The sequence below is a fragment of the Coniophora puteana genome (assembly GCF_000271625.1).
Source record: "Coniophora puteana RWD-64-598 SS2 unplaced genomic scaffold CONPUscaffold_2, whole genome shotgun sequence".
Classification (NCBI taxonomy): domain Eukaryota; kingdom Fungi; phylum Basidiomycota; class Agaricomycetes; order Boletales; family Coniophoraceae; genus Coniophora; species Coniophora puteana.
The window spans coordinates 830,405-851,622 of record NW_006913054.1 but is presented as its reverse complement, the minus strand read 5'-3'; the positions used below and the strand labels follow the sequence as shown (position 1 = coordinate 851,622).

The 21,218-nt window shown below is 51.7% G+C and overlaps 6 protein-coding genes across 6 annotated transcripts; 3 read left to right on the top strand and 3 right to left on the bottom strand.

Annotated features, from left to right (window-relative positions):
- Positions 1-66: 66 nt before the first annotated feature.
- On the bottom strand, positions 67-1,123 carry CONPUDRAFT_134721 (cyclin-dependent kinase regulatory subunit). The gene is made up of 3 exons (XM_007766341.1): positions 1,030-1,123; positions 773-969; positions 67-715 (listed from the first exon to the last, which is right to left on the bottom strand). The coding sequence occupies exons 1-3, from the start codon at positions 1,068-1,070 to the stop codon at positions 624-626; spliced, it is 330 nt and encodes a 109-aa protein (XP_007764531.1). The 5' UTR covers positions 1,071-1,123; the 3' UTR covers positions 67-623.
- A 554-nt stretch (positions 1,124-1,677) lies between these two features.
- CONPUDRAFT_117042 (DEAD-domain-containing protein) lies at positions 1,678-7,496 on the top strand (the record flags this gene model as incomplete). Its single annotated transcript, XM_007766340.1, has 31 exons — positions 1,678-1,978; positions 2,028-2,095; positions 2,146-2,173; positions 2,236-2,381; positions 2,437-2,497; positions 2,546-2,618; positions 2,672-2,681; positions 2,731-2,762; positions 2,815-2,866; positions 2,914-3,090; positions 3,144-3,315; positions 3,370-3,457; positions 3,506-3,540; positions 3,596-3,708; positions 3,756-3,780; positions 3,830-3,927; positions 3,984-3,999; positions 4,057-4,433; positions 4,494-4,514; positions 4,567-4,614; positions 4,825-4,914; positions 4,966-5,074; positions 5,123-5,183; positions 5,239-5,318; positions 5,390-5,490; positions 5,538-5,803; positions 5,855-5,942; positions 6,136-6,244; positions 6,289-6,382; positions 6,434-6,478; positions 6,523-7,496. The coding sequence occupies 31 exons, from the start codon at positions 1,678-1,680 to the stop codon at positions 7,256-7,258; spliced, it is 3,720 nt and encodes a 1,239-aa protein (XP_007764530.1). The 3' UTR covers positions 7,259-7,496.
- Positions 7,497-7,842: 346 nt separating this feature from the next.
- Positions 7,843-9,516, bottom strand: CONPUDRAFT_134720 (uncharacterized protein). Its single transcript, XM_007766339.1, has 2 exons — positions 9,196-9,516; positions 7,843-9,118 (listed from the first exon to the last, which is right to left on the bottom strand). Exons 1-2 carry the CDS (start codon positions 9,508-9,510, stop codon positions 7,991-7,993), a joined length of 1,443 nt encoding a protein of 480 aa, XP_007764529.1. The 5' UTR covers positions 9,511-9,516; the 3' UTR covers positions 7,843-7,990.
- An 808-nt stretch (positions 9,517-10,324) lies between these two features.
- CONPUDRAFT_134719 (uncharacterized protein) lies at positions 10,325-11,649 on the top strand. Its single transcript, XM_007766338.1, has 2 exons — positions 10,325-10,475; positions 10,541-11,649. The coding sequence occupies exons 1-2, from the start codon at positions 10,364-10,366 to the stop codon at positions 11,443-11,445; spliced, it is 1,017 nt and encodes a 338-aa protein (XP_007764528.1). The 5' UTR covers positions 10,325-10,363; the 3' UTR covers positions 11,446-11,649.
- Positions 11,650-12,173: 524 nt separating this feature from the next.
- CONPUDRAFT_134718 (kinase-like protein) lies at positions 12,174-14,436 on the top strand (the record flags this gene model as incomplete). The annotated part of the gene is made up of 4 exons (XM_007766337.1): positions 12,174-12,191; positions 13,229-13,690; positions 13,827-14,051; positions 14,238-14,436. 4 exons carry the CDS (start codon positions 12,174-12,176, stop codon positions 14,268-14,270), a joined length of 738 nt encoding a protein of 245 aa, XP_007764527.1. The 3' UTR covers positions 14,271-14,436.
- Positions 14,437-16,504: 2,068 nt separating this feature from the next.
- Positions 16,505-18,076, bottom strand: CONPUDRAFT_134717 (uncharacterized protein). The gene is made up of 3 exons (XM_007766336.1): positions 17,789-18,076; positions 17,596-17,735; positions 16,505-17,535 (listed from the first exon to the last, which is right to left on the bottom strand). The coding sequence occupies exons 1-3, from the start codon at positions 17,925-17,927 to the stop codon at positions 16,924-16,926; spliced, it is 891 nt and encodes a 296-aa protein (XP_007764526.1). The 5' UTR covers positions 17,928-18,076; the 3' UTR covers positions 16,505-16,923.
- Between the last annotated feature and the right edge of the window lie 3,142 nt (positions 18,077-21,218).

The window sequence follows — 21,218 nt, the reverse complement described above, 5'->3', positions numbered from 1 at the left end:
GTTGAGTTTGAGAGTATATCAAGGTTTTCATCTGCGTGTGAAGCGCCACTACAATTGTCGGTCTCGGTGAAACCGAAGTAAGATTGTCCAAGGTAGGTACAGGCCCGGGGAGGCCTGTCCCTTGACGTGTGCTGTAAAATCGATGTTGTGCGTATTCACGCGTCACGGTCCATGACAAGTTTGAGGAGCACGTGTCCTCGTACTAATGAACGAAATGTTCGTAAGAATAGATAAGAAAGACAAGATATCGTACGTCTGAACTCACGAAAGAATGATCTATGTCGCTGATATGACTGTCATAAAGGGATAAGAATGCGTGTGTGTGCAGACCCGAAACCACAAGCTCAAATCACCAACGGAATGTCAATTCAACGTTGTGACCTCCTGTTTGTGCCGATAGTAAGTAGTAGTGGTCCTGAAATAAATTGAGAGAAGGACGCCATGCGGTCCATGGCATTGACACAACGTAGAGTATGATGCATGATAAACATGTGAGGTTGCGACCAATAACACATAAGGCATGGATAGCATAGCAATAGGTGGGGTTGCAGAGAATAACATTAAGAATACGGACCCGATAATGCTACAGTATAAAACATGAGTGAAGAGATTGACCTGAGTCGTTATTTTTTCCTAGTCTGCTTCATCATCTGAGGCTGCTGAGGTGGAACGTAGTTCTTTGGACGACGAAAGAGCAGTACATGGGGCTCTGGGGCTGATATCATGGGCTACTTTCAACTTTGAACCACATACTACGTTTATCACGACGTACCATGTATTTCGTAGTGTTCCCAACCCAGGCTCTGGGTGATGCCGATGCCTCTCCACTCATCCTCCCTCAAGAGTCGCAAACAGTTTGGTTGTTCCTTGTCAAAATATTCCTTCGGGACGAGTTTGAGTAAGGGCTTGGGGAGGATGACATGGCGGTATTCATAAATGTCGTCCGAGTAACGGTCGGAGTAGTGAATCCTGTGTGCGCAGCAGTCTCAAAATGGTGCTATCAAGGGAGGTGAATGATCGCGTACTGACTTCTCGATGTACTCTTCAATCTTGCTGGCACGTTCTGCCATCGCAGGGGTTCGAGCGAGAAAAAGAGTGAGATGACCGCTGGAAGGCGGTCGATGCGGGTAACACAGGTGCAAGAAAGCTTCCGGCGCCGGTGACCGACATTCCGCGAGATCGCTTCTTTCGTGATCACGTGCGACCGTGTTTTGCTTCCGAGTCGCGACGCGTCGGCTCATTGTCTCCTTTCTCTTTGACTACAACTTTGAGGTGGAACATGTATCGTAACTGGGCGCCGAGCAACCAAGAACATGGCTCTCCGTCATCCTACTATCATCCTCCCGGAGAGAGATCTCCATCTCCTCATCCTATCGAACAGGGATATGCCATGAGTCCTGGCCCGGAGCCTCGAGCTGAATATTATGATGTTATGGACGCTGATGATATAGGTGTGATTATATGCGCATATTTCTCACACGAATGCCAAAGCATCCTCTAGAGCCTTACTCTTCTAACCCTCAACAAGATCGAAGCGGACTTGACTCCTTTCCATCGAGCCCCGGGTATGGGCAGCACTACCAACCCTCAAGCCCTTTCGCAGAGGCTGAATTTCAATATAGTCAAGGCTACTGTGAGACTGGTATTCGTGATCAAACAGACCACGTTTCCTGGCTAATGTGGCCCCCGGTAGGTTCTGAAACTCCTCCATTTTCAGTGGGGCATATCGGCCAATCTGGTACCTACGACCATCCTACAAATTTGTACAATGGGGGTCACTTTCCCATCCGCCCTCAGGAATACTCTTCCTTTAGACGTCAATCAGGCAGTCAGAGGAGCAATGATGTGATACACCCACCCGCTCCTCAACATGTCTCTTACAATGATTACTCTCAAACGAGGAATGAAGCACATCCCTCACCCGCCCCGCAGTCTCCTCAGAATGCTAGGTTGAGGCTGAGGCCCGTCTCGGACTTACGTGAGATCGACCAATTGGGGCGACTGATTGATATGCTCACGTTCCTTAGCTGACGTGTTTAGGAGTGTCTTTAAGTTTGGTGTGTTCAATGCGATTCAGTCTACTTGTTTGGATGCAGTAAGGTGACGTCTTTCCACATGATCTACTATAGCTGAACTTTGTTTGAGGTCCTGAAAACCCCTGAAAATCTCGTATGTATTTAGCGCATATAGTGTGCGAGTTCATAACACCGTCGCCGACAGGTCATCAGCGGTAAGCTCTACATAACTCGTTTTCAGCTTTGGACTCATCAGCCCTAGCTCCTACGGGCAGCGGGAAAACTGTTTTATTTGAGTTGTCCATCATCCGTATGCTCTCTGAAGCTTCGGTCAACACGAAGTGTGTTTACGTTGCTCCTACGAAGGTAAGGTCGACACATCATCCCAAACATCTATAGCTAATCAGGATTGTTTTCGAAGGCTTTATGCGCAGAAAAGTTCAAGGAGTGGTCCACGAAATTCAGTGGTCTCGGCATCAAAAGTACGCAGACGACATGTTATAAGCCCTCCATAATGCTCACTGTAGCAGTCTGTGAACTCACCGGTGACACTGTGACAAACGGCAAGGGAGTTTGGGGCGATGCCAAAAGCGCTCGTGTGATGTAGGTATACGAGGGTTCATTATTCAAGTCTCACTGATGGGTGTCTTCAACAGCGTGACGACAGTAAGCAGGGCTAGCGCCTTCAGTTTACCCGTCTAATAGGGTTTGTTAGGCAGAGAAGTGGGACAGTTTGACTCGGAATTGGTAAGAATGAGATTCTACTGTCTGATTTATGCATCCTGCTTGACCTGTGTAGGGGTGATCATGCCAGAATATTATCTCAGATTCAGTTGTTTTTAGTTGATGAGGTAAGCTCCTCACAACGTGAGGTCGAGTCGGTTCTTATATTATATAGGTTCATATCCTGAACGAGTCCCGAGGGAGTACGCTCGAGGTAATCGTAGCTCGAATGAAGAAGCGCGGATCCAGCGTCCGCTTCATTCTCGTTTCGGCAACAGTCCCCAACATTCAGGACGTTGCATCATGGATAGGAAGCTCTGCCTCTTCGGCGCGACCTGCGCAAGTATTCCAGGTAGATTTTTTGATCTTCTTGCATGTTGCACAACTGACTGATTATGTCGCCAGTTTGGGGACGAGTATCGACCCTGTAAACTTTCTCGACATGTCTACGGCATTGGCAGGCCCAAGGGCTTGAACGACTTTGCGTACGCTCATACCCTGGATGGACGCCTTTTCGAGATTATGCAGCGCCATTCTGTCAATAAACCTATCCTCGTCTTTTGCTCTACTAGGAAAGGTGCGTTGTCTATCTGCATACTCTAGACTGTTCCACTGTTAACAACAACTGTAGGTACAGTCACAACTGCCAAGGTTCTCGCGAAGGAATATGAGCAAGCCATGAAGAACAAGCATCAGCTACCATGGAATCCGCCGCCAAAGTATGTGGTTTCCGTCCGCCGTTAGATTTTTATAATGACCAGATACAGAATGGACTTTCATTTCAAAGATAAGGATTTGGCTGGTATGCGTTGTTTCACATGACCGCCTAAAGGAAATGATGACATGGGTACTCTCAGCCCTTGCAGCCGTCGGGATAGCCTTTCACCACGCTGGTCTCAACTTGGACGATCGGAAACTAGTCGAGGAACTGTATCTGAAGAAGACTCTACGCGTTCTCACTGCGACATCCGTAGGCGTTTGATATTTCACGCCGGATGGTTTCTCATCATTCATTAGACTCTGGCCGTTGGGGTCAACCTTCGTTTGTGTTTACTTCAGAAAAAGACGGCTCTTTATTGAACCATCATCAGCCGCTCACACAGTCGTTATTAAAGGTGTTAAGGTCTTTCAGAACGGGCAAACCAAGGAGTATTCTGATTTGGATATGATGCAGATGATGGGGCGAGCGGTGAGTGGTCTGCTGTTGTTCGGCTCAAAAGCTTCACGGCTGATAATCAATGTCAGGGCCGACCTCAATTTGGTGCGCATTTATGAGCTTCTTACATGGGAGAACTCATGATTAATGTTGGATATCTAGATAAAGACGGCGTTGCAATCATCATGTGTGAGCCTAAGCTCGAGGACAAATATCGGGAGCTAGCTCAGGGGTCAACGCTTCTCGAGAGCAACCTACATACTAATCTGACTGAGCATCTTAACTCTGAGATAACTTTAGGGACCATCACCGATGTCAACTCTGCTAAGAGCTGGCTTCGCCAATCCTTCTTCTATTGTCGTATTCAACAAAATCCTGATCACTATTCAGTTACGAAAGATGCGGACAAGACGTGGCAAGACGTCGTCGATGATATCATTTTGGCGAGCGTCGATAGTTTACGCCAAAGCGAACTTGTTGAAAGCTCAGAAGGAGGAGCCGATCTTCGGTCAACAGAATACGGCGATATTATGAGCAAGGTAAGCAATCATTTTTTTCTTTTCTTTTTTCTTATAAATTTCCTGCTCAATTTCATTCAGTTCTACGTCAAACTTTCAACGGTGAATATGATCTTTATCCTGCACGTGAAATTATCTTAGGGCCACCCTATAGATGAAAACCCTTCTCGGTCTCTCAGAGTCAGCCAACGTACGGAATATTGTGAGCTCCATGAGCTTCATTAATCTTTATATACCGCTGATACCTCGATCAGCTAGAGGCAATTTCAAGCTCGGAAGAGTAACATTTCTCGCACATGATTACCGCCTACTTGCTAAGCGGTAATAGGTTATCGGAAAGCAAGCTTCGTGCCGGAGAGAAACAGGTGAGATTCAGTCCTTCTAGGATTATCTGTCGACTAAATTACCGAAGGTCTACGAACAACTGAGGCGACACGATGATATTCGGTTCACCATCAAAAAAGTGCAAACCACTTCAGACAAAGTTTTTCTGTTGATACAGGTAAGGTGTTGCTTTTGCATGTGACATAGCGTTTTGGTCTAAGGATTCTAGGCTGTCCTTGCTGGTGTACCGTTGAATACTCCCGAATTTAGGAGCGGAGAAAGTCAGCCTTACCTTGAAGCCTTTTCTATATTCCGCCATGTCGTACGAATCGCAAATGGTTCGATAACCATCTTCGTCTTCGCCCAATAATTAACACAGTTTCTAGCGGCGTTAGATATCTCATTGATCAAGAAGAATGGCAATCACGTCAAATTTTGCCTGGAGTTGTGGGTGATTCGGCCCGCGCTGACGATACCTGAAGATTTATCCTCACAACTATAGGGTAAGATGTCTCAACGCGAAGGCGTGGGAGGATAGGCCAATAGTCTTGCGTCAAATTGAGCATATTGGCGAAAAATCGTGTGCATGATTTCTCTTATATGACTTCACATACTAATGCGATTGAAGGATCAAGGCAGCTTAATTTCTTGAGTGACGAATCCCAGATCTCACGAAAGGTCACAGGTCCTTGCTGAACATGGCATCTCCTCTGTTGAGAAGCTCGCATCTCAGACGGCACATAAGATCGAGATGGTAAGTAGTTCAGGTTCTAAGGAGTTCTCTGACGTTGCCATGAACAGCTCTTAAACCGTCGACATCCCTTCGGGGTAGAAGTGCTTGCTGCTGTATGCGAGCTTCCAAAGTATTTCCTCACCGTTCAGGAAAGCCGCATACACCCCAGCGATGGAAAGAGTCCGGTAGAGGTGGAACTCGACATTCAGTGTGGTCTCATCGCAAGAGGCGAGGCTTCTCCGAACTTCAAGAAGAGTAAACATCGCGGCGGTGGAAGGACTACAATTCTCACTATCACGTCTGAGAATGACTTCATTGATTACCGGTGTACCCCGTAAATGTCTCAATCACTCCTATGCACCGAAGCCGAGCTAACTTTATCTAGAACAAAAGCGCTCAAAGACAAGAAGTCGTTCACAGTGACTGCGCAACTGACGAAGCCAAGTCAGTTTGTCACAGTCTATATTTCTTCCGTGAGTCGCTGCAGTTCATTAGACGTCACTTCCAATGACACCGTTCGTAGGAACAATTCGCTGGCGTCACCGTTGTGGAGAAATACAAGCCTCGGATTCCCGCAAGCCAATATCCGGTTCCGAACACTCGGCCGATGACTTCAGTGGTGATACATTTGTTTCGATACAAGTTATTGTGCTGAAACTTTTGCAGGAGTCGGATCTAGCCGGTCTCGAGGAAGATCCGGACTTTTGGAATATGAACCCGGATGACAATGATGAAGTAACAGAGGCCCCCGTGAAAGACCTGACAGCCTCTCGAGGTATGTCTTTTTACACGGGTTATACGCAGTTCTGATATGGATAGGCAACAACACGCGAGATAAGAAGCAAGCCAAACTACAGGGTATGTCGACAGCAGATCCTGAGCACCGCAAGACTCGCCTCGATGGAAAATATGAGTGAGTAATCTGGTATCACCCATAAGATCCATATGCCTCACAGATGCGCAGATGTAACCATACCTGTAAGGACAAGACAGCATGCCGCCACCTGTGGTAAGCACTTGCCCATTTGTATGCTTATCATTAACACTGCGTAGCTGTCGGGACGGATTGTCAGAGCCTTCTAAGCCTTCTAGGAAACGCAGCCTACCACCCACTCAAGAACCTGAGCCTCTGAGTAAAAAGCCAAAAACTGCTCAAGTATCGCAGGCGCAGCCAACTTCTGAGAAAATCTACATTGACTCACCTAAAGAGAAGTCAAGCTCGAAACGCCCGAAGACCAAAGCTGCTCCCGTACTACGTCAGCTCGACACTTTGCATAAGAATAGCAATGTCCGGGAAAATATTATGCTCAGCGAGGGACGGCGCATCAAAGTGGATATCAAGGACGAGGAAGAGAATCTAAGCACTGTGAACTCCAAGGGCAAAAGCAAATTCAAGCCAAACTTCGACATGGATTTTACCACGCTACGTCGCTCAAAGTCGCCTGAGGATCTGGTTTCCTCCGATAATGAGGAGCTACGGGACTTGTCGGATATCCTCAGAGCCGAGAAGGGGAAGAACAAGCTGTCTTCTGAGACTCACTGGTCGAGCTCTGAGGTTGACGAACTCATAAGGAAGCTTCCGTTAGATCAACCCTCTCGTTCGAGCTTCTCGGAGGTTACGGTCACTTCTGTCGACCGACGCGCAGGCGCTAAACCATCAACAATGGCAAACCCCTCATGGAAACCGCGAGAAAGGTCTTCGCTTTCCAAGCACAGCGTTGGAGGTAGTGACCGGTCCCCAGTTAGCCCTGCTCGCGAGGCGAAGGTAATACCCATTTCCTCCACCTAGTTACTGACACTCAGCTTGCATCTGCGCCACTCTAGAGTCGTTCGCGGGGAGAACCCCTCTTTCTGCCGAGCTCTGACGGCGACGTTGGCTTTCCTGCTAATCTTGAAGCTGGTACTCGGACTGCTCTTCCTCAGGACGCTCGGGCTTCTGGTGACGAAGACTTTTACCTTGACGAGGCGGGGTTTGACGTCGCTCCTTTTGGTACTCCGGAGCCTCAGGGAAACAACTCTTATGCGATGACCTATGAGGAACCGGTTCTGGACACTAAGCGCGGGCCGGCAACGGTGAACAAGGACGGCGCTTCTGGAACAAGAGCATTTGCGCGTGAACCTATGGGCTTGATGAGGCCTTGGGGTTCTTTTCAGCCGGCTGCTATCGACAGGCCCTCTGGTGCTACGAGCTCGCTTTCTCACCTGTTCCGCGATAGCCAACGAGCAGCCAACAAGGACGCTACTGCTCAAAATTCCAAGGATGTTGCCTCACAAAAAACACTAGCCGCTATAACGGAACGTAAAGTGCCAGACGACGATCCAATTGCGGAGCTGGAAGCTTTTCTGGCAAGCGGCGAGGTTGACATTGTGAGCGGGTCGGACTACGCGGCCCCCAAGCATATTAAGACGTGATTACCTATATACGTCGTGAGATGGAGTGTATGTCTATGTCTATTCAGTATGCGAATACGTGATGGCCATAAGCAGCGAGAACATCCTAGGCTGGGCAGGCTCATCGACTTTATGATAAAGATGACGAAGATGGCTGCTTTTCATCCTTGGGTGGGTTGTCGAAGACCTTGAGTACGCCCTCGAAGCGAGGGTCCCAGGTGGCGGGCTGTCCCGGCTTGAGCACCTCCCAAGCGGCAACGTCGTTCCTCCAGCGCGTCTCTTTCGTCAGGCGCTCTTGCCGCAGCTCCACCTCCGTTTTCACCTGTTGGCCTGTGCTCGCCTTTGATGGGTCGCGAGCCAGAGAAAGCTTCTCTGGAAGGTCCTTGTAGTACTTTTCCCGGCTCTTTTCAACTTCGGAGGGGTGGAATGAACCTTCGTAGAACGACTCGGCAGGGGTGTCGAAGTCGAGGTCTGGGGAGCCTGTGCTCGTCGGCGACGACGACGATGGTGCAGCCGAAGCGTCCTTCGTTTCCTCAGCAGCAAATTCTGAAGCAGGCGTGGTTGATGAGGGGGAAGGGGGGATGATTGGCCGAGTGTGGTTCATGATGAGCTTGTACGCAGCCTCTGCGCCGGCGCGAACCTTGTGCCGCTCGTTGAAGAAGCCCCAGATCATACAAGGAACCTGGCGGAACCCGATGTGATCGGTGAAGGGGACGAAGAGCATGGGAGGCTGTGGCGGTATCTCGCTGGGCACCGCAACAGAGCTCGAGGCCGCGTCCGCGGACTGAGGAGCGGCGGATTTCTGCTGCTGCTGCATAGTACGGAAATCTGGCTGCAAGCCGAGCGACATGGAGGGCGTAAGGCGCGACTGTGTGGGTATTGGTTCGCCGTCGAGGGTGGCGGCGGGGTCCTCGGGGTCGGGCGGGAGGTCGAACGCGCCGTCGGACGCGAGCTCCTGCGCGAGGGCTTCTTCGCGGTCGACGCGCGCCAGGCCGGCGGACCACCCTCTCGAAAGGCCGGCAAGGTACTCCTTGAGGGTGTGCCGGCCTACGAGAATGGTACCTCCTTCGAGCTCGCGTGCGCGTTGGGTTGCATAGGACGGGAAGTGCGGGAGGGGGACGGGCGGCGCGGGTTCAGGGTCGAGCCCGGCGTCGATGCGGCGGCGGTCGACGGTCTGGTCGTAGATGAGGCGTTCGGTGTCGCCGTGCTTGCGGCCGACGTGAAGGGTATAGTCCACCGCAGCTGCTACCAGTATTGGCTACAAGTAGACGCACAAGCCAAGTCAGCAATGAAGATTTTGAAAGGAAAGGTCAAAGCGCGCAGTTAAAAACTCACCTTGACATACTTCTTGAAAAATCTGCCTGCCGTGTCGGGGTCCTGGTCTCCAGGCCATTTGGATGCGTACACTTGGACTTTGCGCGGAAGGTCTTGTGTGCCGAGGGGCTCCTCTGCAAGGTGGCGAACGCGTTCCTTGAACTCGTCGCGGATGCGTGTGCACTGTCTGCGGTCATAAATGTAGTATGAGGTGACGGAGGAGGTGACGGAGAGGAAGATGAGCCAGTTTCGTGAGGGGAGCTTTGGACGTTTGTTGAGCCAGGAGGCAGGGATGCCAGTGTACTGGAGGGCTGCTTTGATCCCTCGCGAGCTCATCCTCGCATTCCTCGACAAGAGTAAACTCGGAAAACTCGACAATGGCCAAAACTGGCCTTCCTTAGCCGAAACCACGTGGCCATTCTCGGGTACTCGGAGCGCTCGCAAAAGAAGCGCCGACCAACTGCTTCAGTTCTTCTCCTCCTTTATCACGCTGATGTCAGTAAATGAGGTTAGCATCCACTCTTATCATAAGTTCTCCGATGGATAGGAAGTAGGTATGTACTCAACAACTTGTAGACGTGTGCCTCCGTGGCGCTTGCTTTGCTTACCTGAAAGACTCCAGTCATGGTGCATGAAGTTGTCATTGCACTTGAATTGCGGATGGCCTTGTGGCTTTCTGACACCAAACCAACCTGGAAAAACGGCTTTTACGATGCTGCATTGAAACTGGTCGTCAATGTCAGCACTCCCCATGCATCTAGCCACTGCGTCGCCATATGCTAAGTGCTACTAGGGACTTAGACGCATAGAGGGGCAGTTAGTTACGGCTGTGATGTTGTGCCAGCTTACAAAACCCTCGCTGTCAACTCAAACTCCTTTCGTCAACTTGTCCATCATCTCTTGTCAGTCCCATCCCCGTTTATTCCCACGTCAAGCAGATCTATACAGAGGGTCTAGTTCGAGACTACTCTAGACTACTGCTAGCTGTCTTTATGCCCGCAACGAGCATAGAAACGGCCAGCTAAACGATATGCTACTCCTGACGACCATATCGCTCATAGTACGGTGAAGCATGTTGATCCCGAGTTGATCCATCCCCCTTCAAATGTATAAAAGAGCCTTTCCGAGATCATGCCTCATCCGCATTTCCATCTCTGCTTCTGGTTAAGCAGGCACATTCTTTACTCTTATGTTTGTTTCCAAGACTTTCGCTTTCGTCGCACTTGCTGCCGCTACTAACGCGGCTGCCATCAACAAGACATGCTCCGTCTCGTCTCGCAAGACCGGTACCCAGGCTGATGGTACGTCCTTACTTTGCACTGAGTTATCTTCAGCTATTGTGCATGATCGCTAAACGAAATCTCAGGCGCCTCGGGCCAGCTCCCCTTCACAAAGATGGTAGCCTTTGGAGACAACCTCTCCGACAATGGTAATGGTAGCAGTGCACACAACGTTGCCGGCAACCCTGAATCCATTTACGGCTTCAACACCTGGACCAACGGCCCAGTCGCCGTCTCCTACCTCAGCAACCAGCTCGGCTACGAGCCCACCTTCACCGACTACGCTTTCGGCCATGCCGCGGGCGGATCCAAGTTCGGCGCCACCGTCGACAACAACTTCACGCAGTCCGATGCAGATGCGCCGTCCGCCAAGGACCAAATCGCCACCTACCTTGGCCTGGCCGACACTCAAGCCTCCATTGCGCAGACGTTGCATTTCCTATGGATCGGTAACAACGATGTCCTCCCCTTCATCCACATCAACCTCGGTGGAGACAACACCCAATTCGCCAGCGACCTCGCCTCCCTAATCGCCGACCAAGTCCAAACCCTCGTCGACGCCGGCGCCACCACCGTCTTCGTCCCCAGCGTCTACCCGCGGCACGTCGCCCCCGTCGTCAACGCCTACTTCACCAACTCCACCTCGGACGTGACCAACTACGGCGAGGCCATCCAGCAGGTCAACACCAACCTCGCGACAAACCTCCAGAAGTTCGGCGACAAAGCGATCTACTACGACGCCTACGGGTTCTTGATGAACCTGTGGCAGAACCCGCTCTCCCAGAACTTCACGCACACCGCGCAGTTTGCAGATTTCTGTGACGGGTGCAATGTGGAAGCGGAGCCCGGGATCAGCAACTGGGACCTGTGCATGCAGCAGGGCCAGGCTAACACGTTCTATTGGATGCAGTTCCTCGACCCGACGACCAAGGTGCACCAGTTGTTGGCGGCGGATATGGAGAACGCGATTAGGAGCCATTTTGGGAACTGAGCGGAATCTGAGAGAATAACTAGGCGAGGGTGAGTGTGCGAGAGAGACCGTATTGGCGTGCAGATCCGCTTTTGAGACTGTATTCGTTCGTACATTTTTGAATTATTGATGTGTCCTGGTGTCCATCTACATTGTATGTCATTAAGGGTTTGCTTTCTTCCGTCTCTGTGTTTATGACGCTTGGAGTGAAGTTCCGATAGAAACATTGTATAATCGTAAAATGACGTCTAGGGGTTCATGCCCTCATACATACACTCGTTGTAGTTATCTGACGAATAATGTACGCCGGGGATGCACTTCGTTGGTTGCAAGGCTAAAAGGTACGCCGCGTTATTTGCTCTGACTGGTTTTCCGATAGCCTTTGAGCTCTCTGAGGTTGAGCTGGCAAAAGCATCTACCAAGTCATCCACAGACGATCTGATCGAAGTCTCACTGTGCACTGCTAGTTGCACAATTGAAGGTAAAGCAGTTAAGTCATTTTTGGCGTTTCATCGTCGCCCATGCATCTATGTGCTGCGTAAACTCTGTCGTAATTGTTACGGGCATCCTAAGAGCGGAACAAATTTGGCTTACCAAGAAACCTAACATAAAAGGTGAAGGCTTACAAGGGTTCGAAACTGCGGCAACTCATTCGAGCCCTGTGGTACAGGGAGAATGACGCTGTCAAGCATCAAGAAGGGTACCCAAGGGGCATTAGTTGGACACTGGTCGATCATGTCGGGGGTACCATGGCATCGGTAAATATTGTCAGCCCCTTTGTCATCCGACGAGCTTCGAAGTTATTCCCACGTTCCCATGTTCACTGCACATCACTCCTCTCCAGAGCTAGTCTCCAACGACTCTCCGCTTCTCCAATCAAGCTTTGATTTATGCGTCTATGCACATACATGGACTCACGAAGACGGTCACGCAGAGACGGTCCAAGCGACATCGACTTGATGAGTCCGCAAGAGGTCAGTTTGCTTTGACTCAACGGCGCCCCTGGATCAAAGCGCCTGCTGGTGTCGAAAGGTACTTAAGTACGCCAGTAAACTTCATCGCTCCGAAATCTCTCATCTTCCTTCCCAAATTTCACTTTGCATATACAGTCGTAGTGCTCGCTCCCATCTCCTTGCCTCCGTTTGTCAAACCAGCGACCAGAAAAATCGGCGGCATTATCAGGATGGCGATTACTCGTTCTCCTCTAACCAGAAGCAGATCGGTCCCAGCTTACCGACGTCGACGTACGCTGGCTAGCAAAGAAGCTATGGGCCGCGGAATACTATGGTCTTTGAGCCATGCTCGTGCCTACAGGAGATCACATGCGACTGTCGGCCCACGGCGACCACGCGTACCTCTTGTTAACTTTTCCGCTCCCCACAAAGTACCTCTGCCGATTGATCAGTCCACTTTACAGAACGCGCGGGTGGTACGATAAATTCTTTCTGTGATTTACTACTTACGAACGTTAGCTCACTAATTAAACAGAATCTCTTGCCTCAGAAGCTGAGTCTCAAGGACCTCACATATGTTAGGACAATAGGTAGGTGACAGGCACCCCTCGCTTCTTCCGAAGAGTTGTTGATACAATAACTCAGGAAAGGGCGAGTCTGCCACAGTCGGCATCGTCCAGGTAGCTGACGATGCATCTGGCCAATGTAGCAAGCCAGTGGTGTTTGCAATAAAGACCGTTAGCAAGAGGATATTAGTGAAGAAGTACAGGAATGACCCCGTGAGCTACTTGTCTTCTTGGCTACCCGTCAGACACTAATTGCGAGATATATAGAACTTCATACACGGAGAGCGAGCAGTTCTCGCTTCTCTTCCCTCGAGACCATGGGTTGCCGGGCTCGTCGACGTCTTCTCAGACCGCATCAACCTGTATACTCTCCTCGAGCTCGCGCACGGAGGCACCCTCGCGGATCTCATCCAGAACAGTGGGCCGTTTGACTCGCGCACGGCGAGCTTCTACTTTTCCAACATCGTCTGTGGCCTAGGCTTCCTGCATAGGCAAGGCATCGTGCACCGCGATGTGAAGCCTGATAACTTGCTCGTGAACGCGGATGGATACCTGGTGCTTACGGACTTTGGACTTTCAGTTATGGAGAAAGACACCCGAGGAGACTTTGAGGACTTCAGAGACGAGGGCACCGATGCGTACATGGCTCCAGAACTGGACGTCAAGCCGCGAGATAAATTCATCCCACAGGCTGTTGATTGGTGGGCAGCAGGCGTGGTCCTGTTTCAGATGGTAACAAAACGGCTGGTACGTTCCTCTCCCGTTATATACTCGCTGGTACCTTGCTAACCATCTCATCGACATGGTTGGCGTTACCCAATTGGACGATTGATGAATTCTTTGACTTTTGCTCGTCATGTTCTTTCTGGTTTTACTTGGCCAGCCGTTCAACGCTCCTACCAAAACCAGATTAGTAGAGCGTATCCAGTCCGGCCAATGCCGTTGGTGGAAGCGTCTTCGCATCAAGCCTCAGCTGAAGAACATTATCCGGGGGTTGCTCAAGCACTACCCACGACAGCGATTGGGCTCGAATTGCATCGAAGATGTCATGGGACACCCATGGTTACAAGATATCAATTGGAACATGATGGAGAAACGGTTATACTCGGTGCGTGGTTGTACTCTATTCCCGTAGAAATGGTCCTTATTGTTCTGTCCTCCGACATGTTGCCAACTTTGTCTGTTGCGATTCGTGCCTGTCTTGCCTTGTTTCACCAATTGTGTTTCGTTCAACGGCTCTCTGGTGACCACATTTTGCTTCCGCCTTGGCAATCGGGATTTTTTGTTGTTTCAGGCTCCATGGACCCCGCCACCCTTGCGATTGTGAGACGACGTGTACGCCGCCGAGCTCAAGGGATATTGGATCTTTTACGGCCCCCAAAATTACAACTAGAGTTTCATTCTCAGCAATATATCACTGTACAACACTCAACGAGTCGCCTTATATCTTTACAGCTATGTATTCTCCTGAAATAATGATATACTAGAATTTCCACTTTCTGGCTCAATCCATTCTGTGAACACCCCACTTCCCATCCACCATCGAGTTGTGCAGACACAGGTACGCGTTTTCACTTTAGCCTGCTGAATTCATTATTGTTCTTCGCTGTTGCCTGCCAAGTCTAGAAGTCCTTTGAAACGGACTTACCAGCTCTGAACTCCATGTGAACATAACGAGCGCTGGCATGAGGCGCCATTATTAGACCTCCTCGTTTCCATACGGAGCTCGCGGCTGATCGCTTTGCTCGGAGGTGGGCCTGAAGCAACTCCGGCCTTGTTGGCCGCCTGGCAGCTGATGCTTGAACATTCCGACCCGCGCCAAGTTGTCGGGAGAGACCTCTCTTGGTGACGCGATGACAGGCCGCAAAACACCTCCGACATCAGCTCCGTACTAAATTTTGCTTCCGTCTCTGATCTTCTTCTCTCTGATCAGGGTCCGCTTCTTCGAACATGACGTGCCTCCTCGTGTGCCACTAACGCAAGAATGGTATGAATTCATAAGTGATCGCGATCGTTTATTAATGCCTAGCGATTGACTGGGGTTGTCCCGATGAGTGAAGGAATAAACAATGAATCATGCCCTATGAAATTTTCCGCGTAGGAGCTACTGTAGCGATGTCCATGAGAACATACAGACTTCACATAACTTATATTTTCCATTGCTGAGAACAGCTGAGAACAATGCCTTGTCGAAGTGCTATTGTCCGACTCTACGCTGCCCAACAAGGCTTTATGATGCGCAACCAAGCTTCTGGGACACCTGTCTGTCTCAGGATGTCTCAACCGAAAAACCCTACAACTTAACCCAAATTTGCTTCCGTGGCGGCAAACCGCGCCCTCCACACTTTGCCTTGTGTATAGAGCCACTGAGAGGCGCGCGCCCATCGCGAGATTCATCGCCTCCCCTGACTGTCACCGTCCTCGGCTCTTCCCGCGCTTATTGTCTAGCGCATCTTTCCTTTTCGTCTCTCTCTCTTTTGTTTTCGCTTATCCCAGCAGGACGAGTCGCGAGTGCAGAAACCAGCGGGGCTATTACTTCGTCCGGCCCTGCGCGCGTTGCGTGCAAGTATGTGGCTTACCGGACCAGCGGGCGCTACTACTAGGGCGGGAAGTCGGGAAGTGAACGTTTCAACACTGCGCACTGCGCCGCGGTGCCATCCAGGTACCGTGCAGACTTCCGGACCGCTATATGCGCAAGTCATTCTCAGGCTCAGTTATCTTCGGTTCGATCGCGAGCAACTTTCTACCTCTGTGGATTATCTGGATTGTCACGACTGGCGAATCTCGAAGTTTCCTTCAATAGGGATAGATCTCCAACCTGAACGCGACGCGAGTTGCCGTAATATCAAGCGCCAGCGAAGATTCGCAAGAATTGCGTGGGTCCACCTCGATCGGATCCGCCACGACGCGTTACGGCATAAACGTCAACGAAGATAACGAAGATCTAGACTATAGAGTGCGAACCTTGCGCGTGTGTGCGTGCGTGCCTTTCGGCAACTTCCACGACTCCAACTTCTTCCAAGCGGTTTGAATGGGCCTTCGGCGACGATCGCTTTGTGATTATAATGGATAGTATGTACGAGGACATGTGTACATGGGGCGTTGGTCACCTATAGTCCCAGTTATTGTCTGTGCTTTTGCTGTAGAACTCCGTCCTTGCTGTTCCTTGGGAATTGTGACCATGAGGATCACCGGGTGGCGGGAAGCCACTAGCGTCTTGTTGGGCTCCTCGCCCAGAACTCGCCGCATCAAGGTCGGTCAAAAAAAGCCAACAAACGCAGCAAGCTTAAGGAACAAAGGAGTCCAACAATTGCCTGTCCATGGATCCACAAATACTTGCCCAAGCTGCCTAATCCGATGCAAAGCAGCATCAGGAATTCCTTCGAATTTGAATGGTGTCGGACTCGTAGCTGGAACAATAGATCCGTCGGCGACGATTTTCATAATCCTTCACCAACAGACGAGACTAACCTCACACATCAATCAGGTGCCAGCGCATTTGCGCAATTGTGGACGCTCAAGATGGATTGGCAGCGAGCCCCGAGGATGCGAAAAGTGCGAGCGAGATGAAATTGCAACTGAATAAAGATAGACGAAACGGGACAAAGCAGAAAGGACTCCGGGGTGCCAACAAACAAGGGAAGTTAGAAGTGCGAAGTGTGAAATTTAGAAGTGCGAAGTGTGAAGTGCGAAGGATGAAAAGATGAAAGATGAAAGATGAAAATGAAAAGTGCGGATGTAATGTACTTTACAGTAGTGCAGAGGAACCAGGACCGTGAACGTGAGCGTAAGTGTAGGCGTGGACGGGCGTGAGTAGTGTATGGGGTCGGGAATGTCATCAGAAATCGTAGGTAGACGACGGGGCGTTTGGGGGCGTTATTAGAAAGCGGAGAGTGCGCGCAGACGCTGGGGATGACGCGTGACCAGCACGACCGTAGCAAAAACGAGTACTCTAGTGTTCAGTTCATGCATCATGATCGTCATGGCCGTGGCGGGTGCCCCCGCGCAAGCGGCCGCACGGCGCGATTCCGCCCCCGCTCGAGGATCTCCCGGCGGGGCGGCATCCCGTCGTCCTCCCCGCAGCTCATCTCGCTGCCGCTCTCGTCCGCGGAGAACCCGTCGTCGTCATCATCATCATCACTTTCATCATCGTCATCGTCCTCGCCGAACGGGTTCGCGACGATCTCGTCGCGCGCCGGGTTGGGGAGGAGCCAGTTGCCGTACCACCGCCCGAGGAAGATCTTGATCTCGCTCGGGAGGCCGAGGTACTCGACGTTGCGCGCGACGCCTTCCCACTCGACGATGCCCTGCGCGAGACAGTCCTCGAGCGAGCGCGTCTTGCCGTGATACATCCAGTAGAAAACGAGGTGGATCGAGGCTGGGTCGGGCACGGGCAGCACGACGATCGGGTGGCCCGGCGGCGAATTTGGGAGGACGCGTGGGAGGCGGGATGGGGGGATAGGGGGCGGTGAGGACGGTGCAGTGCCGGAGGAGGAGGTGCGTCGGAAGTCCTGGAGAAGCTCGTGAGGTGATTTGCCAGTGAAGAGGCCGCGGAGGAACGTGGACCGCGCGGTGAGATAGTCTACATGCAACTAATTAAAGGTGGCGGTTAATCACAAAGATAGGGGTTAATGTCGGGAGAAGTAACAAACCTTGAGCACGATCGGAGGATGGGCCGGATGGCTGTTAAACGCGTACTCCATAGCCCGTCGCCGTGCTGCGTGCTCTGCCGCCGACTCGGGCGTCGAAAGCGCCTGAAGTGGGCGGGGGCGGTTATTTGGGACTGGGATTACTACAGGCGAGATGAGATTGGTGTAAAATGCGTATGTGACGCGGTGAACATACCGATGGTACAGTCGGCGGTCTCGGGCTTATTCCAGTAATATGGAGCGAGGTTCCGTAGCTGATCGAATATGTACTCGACCGGAACGTCGGTGAGGGTGGGCGGTGGAAATGGGCGGGGTTGGAGTGCGAGGGGCGACATGGCGTCGGGGAGGGGTGCACCCGGGGCGAAGGAGATGTCGATGGACGGGGTGTGATGGTGACCGCGTCTCGGGCCGTGGGTGTGCGTATGGGTATTCGTGTGGGGGTGGGGTTGAGTATGGGTGCGCGTGGCGGAGGCTTGTTGCTGAGCCTGGGTGTATGAGGGGGGCTTGTGGTGCCCTGAGGTGGAGCCGGGGGCTTGTTGGATTGTTGAAGGGAGCATGGCAGGGTTTTTAAGAGTGGATGAGCTCCCAGGGCTATTGTCTTGTTGCACGCTGCTCGGTAGATGGAAAGACGACGAATGGGTGTCCGCCGCAAAAGGCAAGAGGGGTCCAGCGGGAGAAGGAGAAGAAGGCGCTGCCGATTTGGAAGTATCGGAGGCTTAGCGTATGATGGAGATGCAGCCGCGGAATGGGAAAAAGGAATGCAAATCCAGCGTCTCCTTGGGCGCCAGTGCTAGTGCGGCACACTCCAGAGACAGCAGGGTCGTCGGTAGCCTCGCTTTATTGCATTCGGTAATCCTATCATATGCCATATAAACTTTTCTTATCTCCTTTTGTGGACATGTAAAAACTGCCCCGCCACCCGCTGTGCCGTGATCAACATCACCAACATAGCGACTCGCCACCCCTGTCTCTGCGCCTCCCCCGTCCGATGCATATGGAAAATACGAAAGGAACGCACTCCCCAGAACTGACCTAAACAATTGATCCACCAGCACGTGCCCGTCCCCTCCGGCCGTCCCCGTCCGAATCGCACCATCTCCGTCCTCCCGCCGGATGATCTCTATTGTCCTCGGCCAGTCTCATAGCCCATTTACTGCCGATGAATCTCAATCTAGGACAGCCATGTGCCGCAAGCCATCTCCATCGAGAGTGCTCGCCGTCGATCCCTACTGCTGAGCGCTGAGACCTTGTCCCTCCTCGCACAACGACCACGCAGCAAAAGGGCGGCACGGAAGGAAAAAAAACTCTTTCGTATGTCGTCGTTGCCGCATCTCGCGTGCGCTACGTCACGCTTTACAGCGACAACGACAGGAGGATCGCGTGTCAGGACGAGAACAAGAGCGCCTGTCTCAGATTGCTGTCCAGATGACAGTCGGCACGGCGGCGCGAAGCGTCCAGGGCCCGAGTTTTTCGAACCCCACGACTGCCCAAAGGCTAGTCTTTTCTTGCTGCCGAGTCTAGCTAATACGCTTTGCCATACTAACGTGATTATTAGACTATGCTCCTATCTTTCAGCTGATCCTCGATATCGGCTTCGTGTCAATCTCTAGCTCGAGATCTGACAGGCCCCGTCCCCGACGCGAAGCTTAATTTGTCCTGTGTGGGTCACTGTGAGCCACTGTGGCTCGTCGTGACGCGCCGTCCAGCTCCGTGTACCTTGATCTCCCTTGATGCAATCTTGCGATGTCCAAAGTTTTCATCGCCTGATGAACAGTCAATCAAGAAAACAGATGTACCCTCGGTTACGAAGACGAAAGCACAAGGCTTCCAAGATGATGCATTGCAGAAGAACGGGCTGTAGCGATCTCTCCATGCACCGCTCAAACTCTGTTCTTGGAGACCTTGTTCCCGCCGGCCTTGTCTCGTATTTAAATTCTTCTTCTCGACGGCAACATATAGGGCAAGCCGAGAATGAACCCGCATGAACATCGTCTCCGAGACGGCGAGCATAAGCTGTATGACGTATCTGGGGAACTTTCATAATTATGACCAGTGTATGGGCGAGACGATCGGATGAGATGGCCACCTTGGGCAGCGCCGACGGTCATTTGATATGACAGGCAGTCTCAACTTGTCCCTTATCACCCACTTCACGCGCGCATATGTGCGACGATGACTCTCAGTGTTAGGCAAGAACAGCCGCGCGCTGCGAGTATCTCATCATCAACATTGTTTTGCGGGACCGAGAGCAGTCTTGTTCTGTTCGACGCCTCCTTGTTCTCCCCAAGGCTTCACCGTGCGTCGCCGCATCGTCTACCAACGTCCGAAGGAACAATGCCGCTGTGAGTCCGACTCGGAGTGGCCTGAGGGCAAAACGTCAGCACCGAGAAGCTTACAGTCAGCCGATCGAGGCCGTCCGAGTCGTCCGAGCCTACAGTGAGCATTTCAACCCGCCTTTCATTCATTGAAATTGTGGCTGGTCTTTGGAGTTTCCTCCTCGTATTACGGTATTTAAGGCAAGTCCGTCATCTCCGTCTGCGAGGAACGCATTCTCGCGTGGGCATGAAATGCTCGGAGGCACGGAGGCTGGGACAAGAGCAAGCCCCGGCCTCCTATTTAATATAAAAGGGCGATCGAATTAAGGGAGCACATTGTCGGCGCATAATTAATGCGCGTATAACATATGCATCCGTTAAGGTACAGTCTTTTGAGTATGTACGTAGTGGGCCACAAAGCTGCCACAATGGTATGAAATGGAAATAAAGGTACGCCGCTTCCGTTGTACAATGCGAGTGTGGGGATGGAGGAGAACGCCGCCTGTTTGTCGGTCACTGATACTAGAAAAGTCAGTTTTGTATGCATGTTATTGTCGTGGCTCACAAGAATTTTAGTCCTCGGTTCTGGCAGAGTGACAGTCGCTCATCAGAACATTTCTTTGCTATGCCAGCATTTTTCAAGTCAATGTCTGCCGAAGCAGAATGGACTTCAAGATGAATACTGACGGCATCCCGCCCAGTGTTGCGTGCGGGAGCGGGCCGCTCTTTCACAGGTTTGTCTGTCGAACTCTCATCGCCCAGAGGATCCCCGACGTGTATGACGTCGTCCCTCAACCACGGTGGAGAGCGAGGCGCTGATGCTGTCCATACGAGACATCGAGAGGACAGCGGGACGTTGACAATAACCAAAACCGTGAACTCTGACGGCAGACGGGAGGCGGCGGGCGGCGTCTTGAAGCCAGCATTTAGGTTTACGTTCCCAGCGCGCGCTCGCAGCAATACTCGACGTAGCAGCGTTGTTCATGCGTGTGCGCAGTGCATATGATGATTCCAATGACGTGCGGAAGTGCGGGAGAGAGCTAGAAGAACAAAAGGGATCTGCCTATAAGCGTCTATTTGCCGCCGCGCGCCCCGGCGCTCGGTGAGTCACCGGTGCTGTGCTACGAGCGGTGGCGGGAACGAATATTAATGTCCAGTACTTCAGTTTCCTCGGACGTCGGCGAGGGCACGTCTGCATATCCCGACACGGTGTTTTTGAAAAGCTCCCGCTTGCGCTGTACCGCGACAGCCCGATCGTTCGGCGCTATCCTTTCGCGGGGTGGCGGAGACGCCACCAGGCCAAGGGCGCTA

Coding starts and splice junctions, on each gene's coding strand:
- CONPUDRAFT_134720 (XM_007766339.1), bottom strand. CDS start 9,510: ATGAGCTCGCGAGGGATCAAAGCAGCCCTCCAGTACACTGGCATCCCT. Junction 9,119..9,195: donor TTTTCAAGAAGTATGTCAAG/GTGAGTTTTTAA, acceptor GTCTACTTGTAG/CCAATACTGGTAGCAGCTGC.
- CONPUDRAFT_134717 (XM_007766336.1), bottom strand. CDS start 17,927: ATGTCGCCCCTCGCACTCCAACCCCGCCCATTTCCACCGCCCACCCTC. Junction 17,736..17,788: donor GACCGCCGACTGTACCATCG/GTATGTTCACCG, acceptor TCTCGCCTGTAG/TAATCCCAGTCCCAAATAAC. Junction 17,536..17,595: donor ATCCTCCGATCGTGCTCAAG/GTTTGTTACTTC, acceptor ACCTTTAATTAG/TTGCATGTAGACTATCTCAC.
- CONPUDRAFT_134719 (XM_007766338.1), top strand. CDS start 10,364: ATGTTTGTTTCCAAGACTTTCGCTTTCGTCGCACTTGCTGCCGCTACT. Junction 10,476..10,540: donor GACCGGTACCCAGGCTGATG/GTACGTCCTTAC, acceptor ACGAAATCTCAG/GCGCCTCGGGCCAGCTCCCC.
- CONPUDRAFT_134721 (XM_007766341.1), bottom strand. CDS start 1,070: ATGGCAGAACGTGCCAGCAAGATTGAAGAGTACATCGAGAA. Junction 970..1,029: donor ATTGAAGAGTACATCGAGAA/GTCAGTACGCGA, acceptor CTGCGCACACAG/GATTCACTACTCCGACCGTT. Junction 716..772: donor GGAACACTACGAAATACATG/GTACGTCGTGAT, acceptor CCATGATATCAG/CCCCAGAGCCCCATGTACTG.